Source organism: Chiloscyllium plagiosum, unplaced genomic scaffold (assembly GCF_037043375.1).
Source record: "Chiloscyllium plagiosum isolate Xiang-an unplaced genomic scaffold, Cpla_swu_hap1 HiC_scaffold_28, whole genome shotgun sequence".
In the NCBI taxonomy this organism is placed as follows: Eukaryota; Metazoa; Chordata; class Chondrichthyes; order Orectolobiformes; family Hemiscylliidae; genus Chiloscyllium; species Chiloscyllium plagiosum.
This window is the reverse complement of record NW_028270166.1, coordinates 31,457,267-31,472,380: the sequence shown is the minus strand read 5'-3', so window position 1 is coordinate 31,472,380 and position 15,114 is coordinate 31,457,267. Positions and strand designations below refer to the sequence as shown.

The following is a 15,114-nucleotide window of genomic DNA, read 5'->3' as shown; positions in this document are numbered from 1 at the left end:
ATTATATTTATCCAAAAGATCAATCTTAGTCACTTCCTTTCAAGTCTGAACAGTTTGTGACAACAGTTGTCCTTCATTATTCCTGTGATTCACATCCTTCTGTTTATCAGTGGTTTTGATTGTATGGGGTGGGCAGATAGGATGCATCTACTCATGTTTAGGACCCTGTATGTTCAGGTCCTACCCAACCTGTAGCCCTTCCACCACAATGTGGGAGTGTCAGATTTTCAGTCCCAGCTCCTCTAAGAGGCACTTCTTTCTGTTCCACAGCAAATACCTTATTCATCTACGGTTTTACTCTCAAGTCCTCATTTGCCAAGTTAAAACTGTGTTTCACAATCCATCAGAACACTTCACTTTCCTCCAATGATATAGCAAGTATTTTACTTTAATGAAGGTCAGTTTGTACTGGCTGTCTGACAGTTAATGTGCTGTTTGATCTCTCAGTCTATGTTATTTTAATTGGTTTGCCTAAAGGTTCTGAGGGCAGATGGATATTGATGCTCTTTTCTCCAGGGTTCTGTCTGTATCACAAACTGAGAGGTTCAGTGTGTGACACTCACTCTATTCTTGGACCCTCTTTTTAAAAGACTGGAAGGCATCAGACACACACTTACTGAAAGTTCTCATGCCTGCAATCTGCAATTAGGAATGCAGATGGTATGTAATCCAAAGAAGGATTGGGGTGTATGAGTAAGGAAGTTTTCCTGCAATTATAAAGGCCATAGTGAGACTCTACTTGGAGTACAGTGTACAGTTTTCATCTTAAACAGGGAGGGAGATACTTGCCTTAGAATTGAAGATGTAATGAAGATTCACTAGCTTGATTTGTGGGATATTGAGTGGAATTGGCTAATTTTCTGGGGTGTGGAAAAATGAGTGGTGATTTAATCAAAATATATTATCTTTTTAAGGGGCTTGATGGGTCAGATGGTCAGAAAGTATACTCTCCAGCTTTGAGTCTAGGACTCGGGTCACAGTTTTACCATTAGACTTTACACATGGAGGATTAAGTTGAGATGAAATTTCTTTTCTACAAAGGTTTGGATCTTTGGATTATCCACCCCAGTCACCTGAGTCATTTCGGATATATCAAACAGAGATTAATAGATCTTTGGTACTAGGTGAGATGGACACAGTATGGCAAAGTAGAGTCGAGGTGGAAGTTTAGCCACAATCTTATTAAAGGATGGAGCAGGTTCGAAGGGCAAAATGGCCAACACCTGAACTGGTTCATGTGTTCTATTCACTTATACAACATTGACTTGGATCTTTAGGTGGGCCCTGTAATGGTCGCTTTGTCTGCAGGTGTTCAGTGAGAGTGGGTGTCAGATCAGTGGAACTTTGTGTGGGAGACAATATTGATGGCAGAGTTTTAGACAAGTTGTAATTTGCTTAGCATAGAACCCAGAAGCCTGGAGAAAACTGGAAATCTAATTCCCTTTTCTGCTGCTTTTGAAAGGCTGAATGGTATAGGAGAAGATGAGGAATTGATAAGATTCTGATGGTGTGCCAGTGAAATGTCAATGGTATGTGAAAAGATCTAAGATGGCGCTGAAACTAGGAGACTTTTTGCAAGTTCTCTTCAGCAGATCTTATCCTCACATTTCTTACAATCGTTATCTGTATGTCCTTGTTTGTTATGATCTGCTTGTACTGCTTACAAAACAAAACTTTTCACTGCACTTAGGTTCATGTGACAACAATAAACCAAATCAAATCAAAACTGACTCAATCTGCACCAGCAGTAGATAGATTCAGTCAAATGGGTACAGGTTTTGGGTGGGTGAATGGAGTGTTATTGGGAAGTCACTGAGGTGAATGAAGTGAAGATTGGGGAAAGGGATGTTGTTGTAGAACTTATATTGTTAACATGATATGTAAGGTGGATTCTATGGAAACAAAGCAGGGTGAATGAAGTCTTGATGGGAAGATGGGAAAGAGGGAGAATGAGCTGGATTGATGGGAGAGGTAGGGTGAATAATTGATTGAGTGTGGGACACTGATTGATGAATGCTAAGAGGAGTGTGATGAAACATTGAGATTTAAGATTTTTAATCTATTAATGCTCTTACCAACAATAGCTGCACACGCTGGAAAAAGACAAGCATGTGACATTGTGTACTCGGAACATCTCAACCTCATAGTTGATGTACTGGTGCTAATTTCAAAATTGCCTCCCTCCTGAACAGTCTGTTTTTCAATACATTGGTGTGTTATCTTTAAGGAACAATGATGCTAATATTAACCAAATCATGAAAACTCCCAGTAAGAGCTTGAAGAAGGAGCTTGGATTGGATCAGTCAGTGCCAATACTTCAGACTGGGGGACATAGACATTTTGGAAGATGTAGGGATTGCTGTACACTCTGCACTGGTTCATGTGTTCTATTCACTTATACAACATTGACTTGGACTCTCTGTCTGGTGAAGGCTCTTCACATTAATGCAGAGTCCTGAGGGCAGGTTATAAAGAAAAAGAAGGAAGCAATAACCAGACACTAATGTTGGATGACATTTGCACTCTGAAGATATGTTGTAAAACAAAGCACTGCAGGGAGAAGCTGTAACAATCCAAATGTATGGTTGCAGGTTGCATTCAAATGAGTGAGGCCCAGTGTATAATAAGTATGTAGAACCACAGAATGGACATCAGAGGCCAGAAACAGAGTGTGATCCGCATTGGATTAGGTCAGAGCATTGTTCGGGATTGAGTTTTAAGGTTTGAGAAATTTGGCTTGAGCAGTAGGGTAAAATGAATGTTATCAGATTGTCAGTCTGTTGGACGCAACACATGATTTCATGAACAGCAAAGAATGTGAAAGTTCAGTAACGATGATTTACCAAGTGACTGATTTGATTCAACTCTTTTCACATTGCTGGCCAGGACCTATTTTGAACCCATAGTGTTTTGTTGATGAAAATTCATTAAAAATTGTTAAAATTAATGACATCTAAATAATGGGGCAAAAAAAATCATTTTGAAAACTGGCTCGCATCTTGATTTCAGAAATTTCGTAATGTCCAGTCCCACATTGGAGAAATATGGCCAAATTCAGCCATGATCCATGAATCCGAAACATTTCCATGATTTAGATACACATTGCACCACTTAACAATGCCTTGAGAAAGTTTTTTAAAACTACATGATGCAAGATTCCAATACTGACCTTTATTAACTTCTTAAATATGTAGTAACAGAATAAAAGACTGCCTCCTGGATTAAGATATTTCAGCAGCAATGATTATTTAAAGATTTACATATTGACCAATTGCCTATATTTTTGGGCAAATGGTCATGGTTTATTTAAGCTTACCTGTAACAAGGCAATTTTGTATTCGTTGCCTCATAATTAGAGATGGGTTTTTTTTATTAAATTCTTTGACAAGGTTATTTGTACCTGATTTATTGATGTCATGACACCATAAAATGAGCAGTATAATTTTAGGACAAGAGATGATTCAACATTTGAGTTTATTTTGACATTTAATTAGATCATGGCTAATCCATACCTCAATGATATGATCACTGTTACTGACTCCCGGCAAATGCAATTTTAAATGATATAGAGGTCAGGCTTGGCTGTGAAGCCCTCAACTGTCAAAAGTCTTCTACGTTCATAAGAATTGGTGGCAGCAGGAGGCCATTTGGACACTGAAACCTGGTCCACTATCCATTAAGGATCATGTTTGATCTTACTGTGGTCTTAACTCCACTTTCTCACCTGTCACCCTATCCCTCACCTTTTTGTAGATCTAGAATCAGTCCTTACTTAGACTTTAATATTTTCAATAATCCAGACTCCACTCGTCTCTGGGGAAGAGAATTCCAAGTGTTAATGACCCTCTAAGAAGCTGCTTTTCTCCCCACTATGACTCCATTTTGAAGCTTGAAATTGCTGCAGCCTCTAATTGCGAGAGCAGGAGTCTGTTTTGGGGTTGGGGGGGGGAGCATTGCTGTTCTAACTCGGTCAGAACTCTACCACAGAGCATGTGACTGCAAAGTTTCAGCTCACGACCCTGCTTGGGGTTCCAACCTCTGTTTGGGAAGCTGTGCCGGACAAGAAGAAATTCCTTCTCGTCTCTCTGTCTGAAATGGGAGAGCCTTTGTTTTAGGAAAGATAACATCCTTTCAGCATCTACCCTGTCAGACACCCCCTGATATTTCAATAACATCATCTTTCATTTTCTAAACCTGGATGAACTAAAGACTTACAGTACTCAACCTTTTCTGATAGGAGAGTCCTGTTATCCCACAATCAGACTAGTGAAATCTCTCTGAAGTGATTCCAAAATAAAGGATAACTAAGGAGACCTAAAGTTAATGTGTTGACTAATCAATTGAAGACTAAGTGAGTGCGATACAGAGATTGTTGACAGCACTATATGCCAGCAAAAAGAAGGGTAAAATGGACAAGAACAAAAACCAAGCATGACTAACAACAGTTGCTTACTCCTTCTCATTTTCTATGCATGCTGAGTTTGTACTGTCTTTTCAATTCTATCCCAAAGTTGCATGGAATCCTCAATTCTTAAAACAAAACTCCTTTAATTCTTTCACTTAGAAGGTTTTAGCACAGAAGAGACCTATTTTAGACAACAAAATCTATTCACCAAACTACAAACACATTTTAATTAACAATGTCTTTAAGTAATAAAGTTTAAAAAAATCACACAACACCAGGTTATAGTCCAGCACGTATATTTGGAAGTACTGGCTTTCGGAGCACTGCTCCTTATCAGGTAGCAGTGAAACAAGATCATAAGACACAGATTTTATAGCAAAAGATTACAGTGTCATGCAACTGAAATATATTGAACAAGGAGAAAGTGAGGACTGCAGATGCTGGAGCTCAGAGTCGAGAGTGTGGTGCTAGAAAAGCAGAGCAGGTCAGGCAGCATTTGGGGAGCAGGAGAATTCCTGATGAAGGGCTTATGCCCGAAACGTTGATTTTCCTACTCCTTGGATGCTGCCTGACCTGCTGTGCTTTTCCAGCATCAGACTCTCGACTCTGATGTATTGAACAAACTTAGATTGCTGCTAAGTCTTTCATCTTTTAGAATGGGTTGCAAAAACCACTGAAGTGTTCCCTGACTGGGAGGGAACACCCCTGTCTGGCGATTGTTGAGCATTGTCCATTCATCTGATGTCATAGCGTCTGTTTGGTCTCAGTTGGTGAACACTTCAGTGGTTAGGGACATTTGGCTTTGGATGTTCAGATGACCATCCTTCAAGGCAGACTTCGGGATTGGGACCTTGGGTTCATGTCACACAACAGGTGACCCCCACTACACTATACACTCTCTACTCTCTCTATCTCTCTCTCTCACACACACACACACTCTTATATCCTCACGCAATCACTGCAGACTTTCTTTCATACACTCACTTTACATACACACACATCCTCTCACAGACTTATACTCTATCACATCCACTCACACTCAGGCACAACTTACATGCACACTCTCTCTCTCTCTCTCTCTCTCTCTCTCTCTCTCTCTCTCTCTCTCTCTCTCTCTCTCATGCACATACACACACCAATAAGTCAATGAGATGAATTTGCACTTGCAGAATTATATTTGCAGATACATTCTATTTTACTTAAAAAGCACACAACCTGCAGGCAGTCAATGCAGGCAGACAATCCATGGAATATTTTATAAATTCCTACTTGGAAATCGAACCAAATCTGACTCAAGATTGGGATACAGACAGTCTCTAACCTCACACCTTTAATGCATTGTCTGAGCTGAGATGTCACCTTTTTTTTAATAAAACCTTATGTTATCTCGAAAATGTGACTTAAAAGAAGTTCTGGGATTTCCATATTAATGAACCGAAACCTGCAACCCATTCTAAAAGATGAAAGACTTAACAGCAATCTAGGTTTGTTCAATATATTGTTTCACTTGCATGACACTGTAACCGTTTGCTCCAAATCCTGTGTCTTATGATCTTGTTTCACAGTTACCTGATGAAGGGGCAGCACCCTGAAAGCTAGTGCTTCCAAATAAACTTGTTGGAATATAGCCTGGTGTTGTGTGATTTTTAACTTTGTCTGCCCTAGTGCAACACCAACTCCTCCACATCATTTCAATGAATAAACTGTGTTCACCAGTACATTAATACTGCATGTATTCTGATAAATAGAACTTGCAGAATTTCATCAAACCATGCATGTTGATATCCACTCATGCATCTGATTTCCAAACAATACTTTCCTTCAGTTTCTAAGTAAAGATTGTAGGAGGATACACGCGACACTTTCCCCAGTAGAATTCTACAATTCGATAATGGTGCATTTTAAACCAAAATAGAATCTGACTGTCACAAATTAGCATAAGGCTCTGGAGAACTAGCATTTGTGGGGAGTACTGTATGAATTATCAATGGGCTAACTGTTTATTGTTTTGCAGAGGGAGTAAATAGCTCAACTTGCTGGTGTGACCTTGACAGACTGATGACGAATAAAGCATCTACTTTTCGCGTTTTGAAGAGCTAATTAACAGCCCAGCAGGAGTACGCCTGGCGATGAATGATGTTACCACAATGAATGACATGTCTACGGTCGATGATGAACTATTGGCTTCAACAACTATGGATCTCAATGGGGACCCCAACTACTCAGTGCCTATGGGAGCTGAGCAAAAAACTGTATTTGCATTTGTAATTTTCTTATTGGTTTTCCTGATAATCCTGGTGGTTAGGTGTTTTCGGATATTGCTGGACCCCTACAGCAGGATGCCTGCTTCATCATGGTCTGATGGCAAAGACGGGCTGGAGAGGGGACAGTTCGACTATGCCTTGGTGTGAAGTCAGGAATGATTTCTGAAACCTTTGCCTCTGCTCAGCTGCTAATTCTCTTTTCTGTTTTAGTTTACAAATAATTGGCTTCTTAATGTTTTGAAGGTACATTCTGGTCAAGATACAATCTGTTCCTTGAGCTTGCATTATTATCTAGGCACAGTCTCTTTCTTGGTCTTGCTAGCAGTGTTTTAAATCACTGGTACATGTGGTATAATGCAACATGAGTGACATTGTTAAATCAGCTTGCAGCTCTTGAATGGCAGAGTGTCTACTGTCCAGCTCTGGAACCTGGGGCTGTTGCAAACCAGTGACTGTACCCCTTTATTGGTTGTGTTTGGAATCATTTTCTCATTAGTGATTACAAAGAAGAATTTCAATTAACTTGAACAGGGCATAGGGTTGTTTGTAATAACTCAAAAAAAGTAGAATGGGAATTCTCATTAGTGAAAGAACAGAGGAAAGCAGAGCAAAATATGCAGAAAGAGATAAAGAAATGGAGGGATCCAGAAAGACAGTGGGTGAAGTTGCTAATTAATTTCAGAACCGAGCTCTCTCAGAGCCAGGAGAAAAGCAAGCGATGTCAAATTCTTAGATTGCTTTGCTAGCCAAAATGTTAGTATGATTAATGTTAAATTTGAAGAGGTTCTGAGTTTCCAGTTTTTAAAAGCTCCTTTGATCATTCAGTTTTGCCATAAATTGGTGTATCAATTGATCGAGACGACATGCCCGGCAAGCTGCAGAGCACAAGGACACACTTCCTGGAATTTTCTGGAAGATTGGATTTTTAATGGCATTCATGGAGCATAAATATCGCTGGCAAAGCCAGCATTTATTGTCCATCTCCATGGTCATCAAGAAGCTTGCTGCTTTCTTGAACTACAGTAATTCTTGTGGTATAGGCACATACCCATAGTGCAATTGGGGAGGGAGTTCCAGGATTTGACCCAATTATGAAGTTAAGGCAACATTGTCCCAATTAGAACTTTCAGAATTTCAGTAAGCCGGCCATGTTGATATCCACTCATGCATCTGATTTCCAAACAATACTTTCCTTCAGTTTCTAAGTAAAGATTGTAGGAGGGTGCACGCGACACTTTCCCCAGTAGAATTCTACAATTCGATAATGGTGCATTTTAAACCAAAATAGAATCTGACTGACTGCCACAAATTAGCATAAAGCTCTGGAGAAGTTGCATTTGTGGGGAGTACTATTTAAATTATCTCGAGGAAAATTGGTTTGGAGGTTTGGAGGAAAAAGCTGCTTTGATCAGGATAATTGTTGTATTTTGGATCTTCTCCCATCCAGGGAAGTGGAGAATATTCCATCACTCTCTTAAATGAAACCATGTGGAGTGGTGGACAAGCACTGGGATGTTGGAAGATGCAGTACATCCAATAGATGTCTCAGCCTCTGACCTGCTTTTGTAGCCACAGTATTTATATGGCTGGTATTGTTACATTTCTGGTCACTGGTGACCCAGGATATTGATTGGGTGGGTTGTGGTGGAGGGATGGAGGGTAGAGGTGTGTCAATGATGGTAATACCATTGACTGTACAAGGCGTTGGTGAGATTCTCTCTTGTTGGAGATAATGTTTTATACAAGTGCCAGGTAATGATTATTTGCCACTATCAGCCCATTCCTAAATGTTCTCCATATCTTGCTGCATATGGACATGGATTATTTCAATATCCAAGGAGTTGTGAATGGCATTGAACACTGTGCAAGCATCATACACATATTTATTTCTAACCTTGGAGGGAAGGCCATTGATTGAACAGCTGAAGATGATAGAGCTTAGGATAGTACTCTGAGGAGCTTTAAGGGCTCTTATGGTGCAGTGGTTGTGTCCTTACATCTGAGCTGGAAAGCCTGGGTTCAAGGCCACCTGCTCCTGAAGTGTGTGATAACTTGTCTTGAACAGATAGATTAAAAAATATCTACTCTGAGCAACTTCTGCAGGGGCTTCCTGAGATTGAGATGATTGGCCTCCAACAGCCATCTTCCTCTGTACGACTCGAATCAGTGGAGAATTATTTCTGATTCACACTGATTTCACTGCTGTTAAGACTTTGATACCACAAATTGTCAAATACTTCCTTGATATACCCTCACTTTATCTCTGGAATACAATTCTTTTGTTCATGTGCTGACTATGTTTTCAGTGAGGTCTGGAGCCAAGTGGTTTCCCTGGAAGACCCAACAGCATCAGTGAATCAGTTATTGCTGAGTAAATGCCATTGAGTAGCTCTGTTAATGATACGTTACGTCATTTTGCTGGTGATTGAGAATAGACTGACAGAGCAAAATTAGCTGGATTGGATTTCTTCTGCTTTTTGTGGCAAGGATGTACCTAGGCAATGTTTGCACATTGCCAGTTGATGCCAATGTTATAGTTGTACTGGAACAGCTTGGCTAAGGATGTGATGAGGTCTGCAGAACAAGCCTCAGTATATCTTTAAAGTAAGATTCCAAATTCCCTGACCTTACTGAGAAGATCTTTGCATTGACTCAAAAGAGTCATTTACATTTCAATTTAGATTAGAATGAACTGTGTTTAGAATATATAGAACTAATATTGGTTAGTTCCAGTCTTATGGTTCTTAGTGGCTGTTTAGACAAGTATTATCCTTATGCTTTCTGGAGTGAAACACAAGGTCATGTAGTCCAGTCTTAAAAACAATGGTTCAGAAATCTCAAACTACATTGTGCATGTGTGCACTCATTGATTTTCTGTTAAGTCTAACTCCAGTTTATTTTATCAGAACCCTCTCATTGTTGGTCTGAAGTGAAATGTTTAACCAAATTATGTACGCAATGAACTTAGCGTAGGACAATAACTCAGTGGTTAGTACTGCTGCTTCACAGCATCAGGAGCCCAAGTTCAATTCCATTCTTGGGTGACTGCATGGAGTTTGCACATTCTCCCTGAGTTTGCTCCGATTTCCTCCCACAGTCCAGAGATGTGCGAGTTAAATGGATTGGTCATGCTAAATTGCCCACAGTGCGCAGGTTGGGTGGATTAGCCATGGAAAATGTAGGGATGGGGTGGGTCTGGGTGGGCTGCTGTTTGGATGGTTGGGATCAGCTGAATGGCCTGCTTCCATAATGTAGGCTGTAGCCATTTGTTAAAACAAAACCAATTTTCACATTTTTGCATCAATAGGAACAGTAGTGAGATGTTCAGAGTTTGCATCCATTGTGCCATTAAATTTGATCGTGACTGATTTGTCGTTTAAATTCATTTACCTGATATTGCTCCATATTCACTGTTGTCATTTTCTAATCTCAGTCTAGAAAACTTCATCTGATCCAAAAATGGCCGTAGATGCTGGTAGTGCATTCTCCATTCCCACTGCCCAGTTGCTTTTACACGAAAACATTCATTCTGATTCAGTTCCTAATGGGGTGCTGTATTTTAAGATTATATTGCCTTGGTCTGGATTCCCTCATCAGATAGGGATGCGGAGGAAGTGAAACCTAATGAAGGGGATGGTGGCAGTATGGATAGACATTAGTTAAAAGACAGGAAAGCGGTTATCAGAAGTTAATGTTGGGTGAGTTTCTCTCTCTCCCTCTCTGGTTTCCACTGCAGAATCCTATCAATATCTTGTTTCAATTCCAGACCAGACAACTGGATGTAAATTTCCTCCGAAAGGAACTATGTTAAGGGAGAATAGGACATACCATTCCCATTCCTACATCATGTATGTCTATTGCTCAAACATCGATATATATAACAATGACAGACAAGTTAAGACTTACCTGTTTATTTCAGCTGTCCTACACACTTGTGATGCCCTTTACCCCACCTAAGAGCCATGTGCTCTGAGAGAGGAATAAAACCAGATTAAAAATGCAACAAATAGAGGGAAAAGCAGTGAAAAATTTCTCTCCATCTCTCTTAGACATCATCCCCAAACATTTACTTGCCTCACCATTGATAGTCAGTAGCAGCAGAGTGTACCATCTACAAGCTGTATTGCAGAAATTCACCAAATGTCATTAGACAGTATCTTCCAAACCAACAACCAACATTATGTGAGTTTGTCTACACCAAACAGAATATAGCAGTTCAAGAATGCAGCATCTCGAGGGCAATTAGTGATAGGTAATAGATACTGGCTCAGCTAACAACACGCACACCTTATTGAATGAATTTTAAAATATACTGATTGGCAATCTGACAGAATTCCTCATTTTGTGCATAGTTGAGGTTCCAGTGCACTCTTGGCTGGGTTTGGAAACCAAGAACAACATTAATACAAAGCACAGGAATATATATTGATTAGTTATGGCTCTGGGTCCACTCTACAAGATTCTTTATAGCCATTAGGGAATGGCACAGCTTTCAAATTAATTCTTAGATTGAACAGAACTATTAGGAGTACTGTTTGTGATCTGCTCAGCAGACTGTTACCGTGCATTAATGTCTGTTTCTGGGCAATTGGATTCCTTGATTTAAATTTATTGATTCAGTTTGTGCACAAGCAATTGCATTGTATGAAATCAATAAGTGTCGGATGCTCCTTATAAAAGGAAATGATTAACTTAGTTAAACTAATTAAGAGTTGAGAGGGGATGTCCAGCCTCTTAATCTCTAGCCACATAGCTATCTAATTCCCTCTGGGATAATTTTAAGCTCAGAATGACCAGACGGAATGACAGGGATGGGTGAATCCACACTCTGGGGTGCTCCTTAATTCTGAAGAAGGGCCTGTGCCCGAAACGTCGAATCTCCTGTTCCCTGGATGCTGCCTGACCTGCTGTGCTGTTCCAGCAATAAAGTTTCAACCCTGCTCCTTAATTCTAACAGGGTTAATTTGAGTCACTAGAGTCAACACAGATCTCAGCTGAGATATGAGATGACTCTTATTAAATCTATGTTTTATTCAAATCCCATCGCCCTGCTGATGTTGGAGGTCACCTCTTCCCCCAACAAGTATTTGTTTATTATTGTTAGAATATGGACGGCATGGTGGCTCAGTGGTTAGCACTGCTGCTTCACAGCGCCCAGGTTCGATTCCAGCTTCGGGCGAGTGTCTGTGTGGAGTTTGCACATTCTCCCTGTGTCTACGTGGGTTTCCTCCGGGTGCTGCGGTTTCCTCCCACAGTCCAAAGATGTGCAGGTCAGGTGGATTGGCCATGCTAAATTACCCATAGTGTTAGGTGCCTTAGTCAGAGGGAATTGGGTCTGGGTGGGTTACTCTTCAGAGGGTCAGTGTGGACTTGTTGGGCCGAAGGGTCTGTTTCCACACTGTAGGGAATCAAATCTAATTTGATTGTTAGCACATTGATTGTTTGGAATATGAATGATATTGTTTCACAGCACAATAAAAATCAAAAAACGAAGAGGTACAAACCTGTGTTCAGCTTTACTATCCAGTGATATAGTGGTTATAATTGTTCTTACAGTTTACAAGCTGAGGACTAAAAGTGAATTTTCTTTATATAAAGATCCAATTCAAACATAACTCTGAGCCACTGTAATCTTAACCCTCACCTAAATCTATCATCCTAAATCTAATCCAACCCTTAACCCTAAATACTACAAAACAATAGTCTTAACAGCCTCAAACTTATCTGTAATGGAAGTTCCATCACTAATTATAACCCTGCCTCCAATCTGAACCCCTGCCATATTCCCACCCATTCCCAATATGAGCCTTCACTCTGGTCTTCTCCAGCTCTAATACAATCTCCATCCACAAATCTAATTCCCAAATTTAACCCTGGCTATAAATTCAACTTTAGTAATAACAATGAAGCCAAACATAATGGCTGTTCCTTGATGTTGCATTGTTGTTTCCAGGCTGGGTTCAACAGTGGTCCAGGAGATGTGTTGATCCACTTGGGGGGTGACAATGAGCTGCAATTTGGATCGTTAACTGCCTCACAGAGGGGAGATAGGTTGGGTTACTCTGACTGAATTGCAGAGAGCTGTGGCTCAGTTGGTAACATTCTCACTTCTAAACCATGAGGTTGTAAGTTCAAAGTCCAAAGTGTAAAGTTATGCTTGGATATGGTACTGAGAAGATACACTGCACTGTCGACGATGCAATCTATTTTTGGATGAGCTGCTAAGAAACAGCCTCATCTACTCTCTTGGGTAGATGGAAAAGATCTCATCACACATTTTCAAAGAATAGCAAGGAGACAGCCTTGTACCCTAGTATTTATCCATCAACACCATAAACAAAAATCAGCTGATCTTATTACCACATTACTGGTTGTGGGAATTTGCTGTGTGCAAATTAAATGCCACATCGCAACAGTGACCACTCTTCAAAAGTACTTTGTTGACTGTAATGACCTGTAGAATGATCTATGTTTGTAAAAGCATTGAATGAATATGAATCTCTCTTTCTTTTGTTGGCATTGGTTAATGTGCCTTCAGGTGCTAAGACTCTGAGTTTTAGAATCCCTCTGTTTGCGTGTACACCTCACTCTCTCCTTTTAGCGTCCTCTGTAAAGCCTTCCTTTTTGACCAAGCTTTAGTCAACTGCCCTGATACTTCCGTACGTGGCTTGGAGTCAGATTTAGCTTTTAACTATCCTGTGAAGTATCTTGGAATGTTTTATTTATTATGTGCTACAAAAATGTTTATGTAAACTGATGGGTGATTTTGGGTATTGATGGATGGGAGATGGAAAGGCATTTTTTGCTTCTTGCTATTTGAGAACATCGAGTAGTTGGTGCCTCCCCCAACCCATGACTCCCACTGATACATTAGACTTAGCTGTAAAGAACAATTAATTAGGATTTTCTCTTACACTTCTCCCATTCTGACATTCAAAACTTAATTCTTATCATTTAAAATCATGCTTCTCTTGTATGTAAATTAGCTCGCTGAGCTTGAAGGCTTGTTTTCAGATGTTTTATCACCATATTAGGTAACATCACCAGTGAGAGTCTCTGGTGAAGCGTTGGTGGTATGTCCCACCTCTCTATTTATAGGTCTTGGTTTCTTCAGGTGGGTGATGTCATTTCCAGGTCTTTTTTTCAAGGGAAGGTAGATAGGATCTAAATCAATGTATTTATTGATGAACTTCTGATTAGAATGCCGTGCCTCTAAGAATTCTTGTGCGTGTCTTTGTTTTGCCTGTCCTAGGATGTGTGTGTTGTCCCCACCTTAAGAAACCAAGACCTATAAATAGAGAGGCAGGACATACCACCAATGCTTCACCGGCAACTCTCACTGATGATGCTACCTAGTATGGTGACAAAATATCTGAAAACAAACCTTCCAGCTCAGCGAGTTAGCTTACATACTTATCATTCACCTGAGCTACAAATCTTCTCAAAAATCATTAATGCTTCTCTTGTGTTAAATCAGACACCTATTATGAAAACAGGAAATGCTTGGCTTTCAATGACTGGAATAGAAGTTACTTGTTAAACTCTAATTTGTGTGTTTGACTTTATATAAGTGAGGTGATGGTTTTTGTCGTGTTAGTATTGTAATATTGACTCTGTTCTTGTATTAGGTTCCAGGCTGGCCTCTATCCAAAGGTGCATGTTTTGCTCTACTCTGTATAGCGTCATTTCTTGCACAAAATCTTTTGTAACTGTCTAAAATATACTGTTGCCAATGCAGATTGTAATGGAGCTCTGTGTCTATCTGTCAACCAGGGTGAAAGCTTAGCCAGATTCTATAACATGCTTGAATTCTAGTAACAACCTCTGGCAAGAGGGATAGTTATAGATGGTAAATTGTATACACTGTATTCTGTGTGCTTGTGACTATTGTCAACTGTGTGTTTTAGTGTAGCAAAAACAACACACTGTAACCCTCTAGAAACACACACACACATAGAGACCATGTTATCTGAGGATATAAAACTAGATTCAGTTAATTATGCCACCTCAGTGTTCCAACTTTCTACTTCAGTGCGCTATCAGTTGGTTTGAGTTATTCAGCTACTGATTGATGCTGGGTCTGCCCAGGTAGAACAGAAAGAGCCGATGGGATTGAACAGTCAGTGATTCTGCTCTACCTGCTGCGTCCAGGGGCTGAAGGATACCCATCTAGGTGACAGCAGGCAATTCCACTTTATATTGGAGACATTTCACACGATAGAACTGTTCTGTGACAGATCCCCCATCTATGATTTCCACATGGCAACTAGAAGTTGAAAACAAAATCCATTGAGGAAGCAGTCTGGTCCTCAGCTCTGAAATCATGCTATTGAAACAAATAAGTTAATGTCTCCATAAAGCTGAGAGACATCAGATATCATTAATCTTAGTGTTTTTCAGGTCTGCTATACATGGCATAATCTATCTGCTGATATATGGTTTTAG

The 15,114-nt window shown here is 40.0% G+C and overlaps 1 protein-coding gene across 4 annotated transcripts in view; it reads left to right on the top strand.

The window, feature by feature from the left end:
* Positions 1-13,967, top strand: part of ctxn1 (cortexin 1) — a 32,817-nt gene extending 18,850 nt beyond the window's left edge. For all 4 annotated transcript variants that reach the window (XM_043721049.2, XM_043721046.2, XM_043721047.2 and 1 more), the window contains one exon: positions 6,420-13,967. In XM_043721049.2, coding sequence (XP_043576984.1) covers positions 6,535-6,816 — 282 coding nt within the window. In that variant the 5' untranslated portion in view covers positions 6,420-6,534 and the 3' untranslated portion in view covers positions 6,817-13,967. The remainder of the gene's footprint in view (positions 1-6,419) is intronic.
* The last annotated feature ends 1,147 nt before the right edge of the window (positions 13,968-15,114 follow it).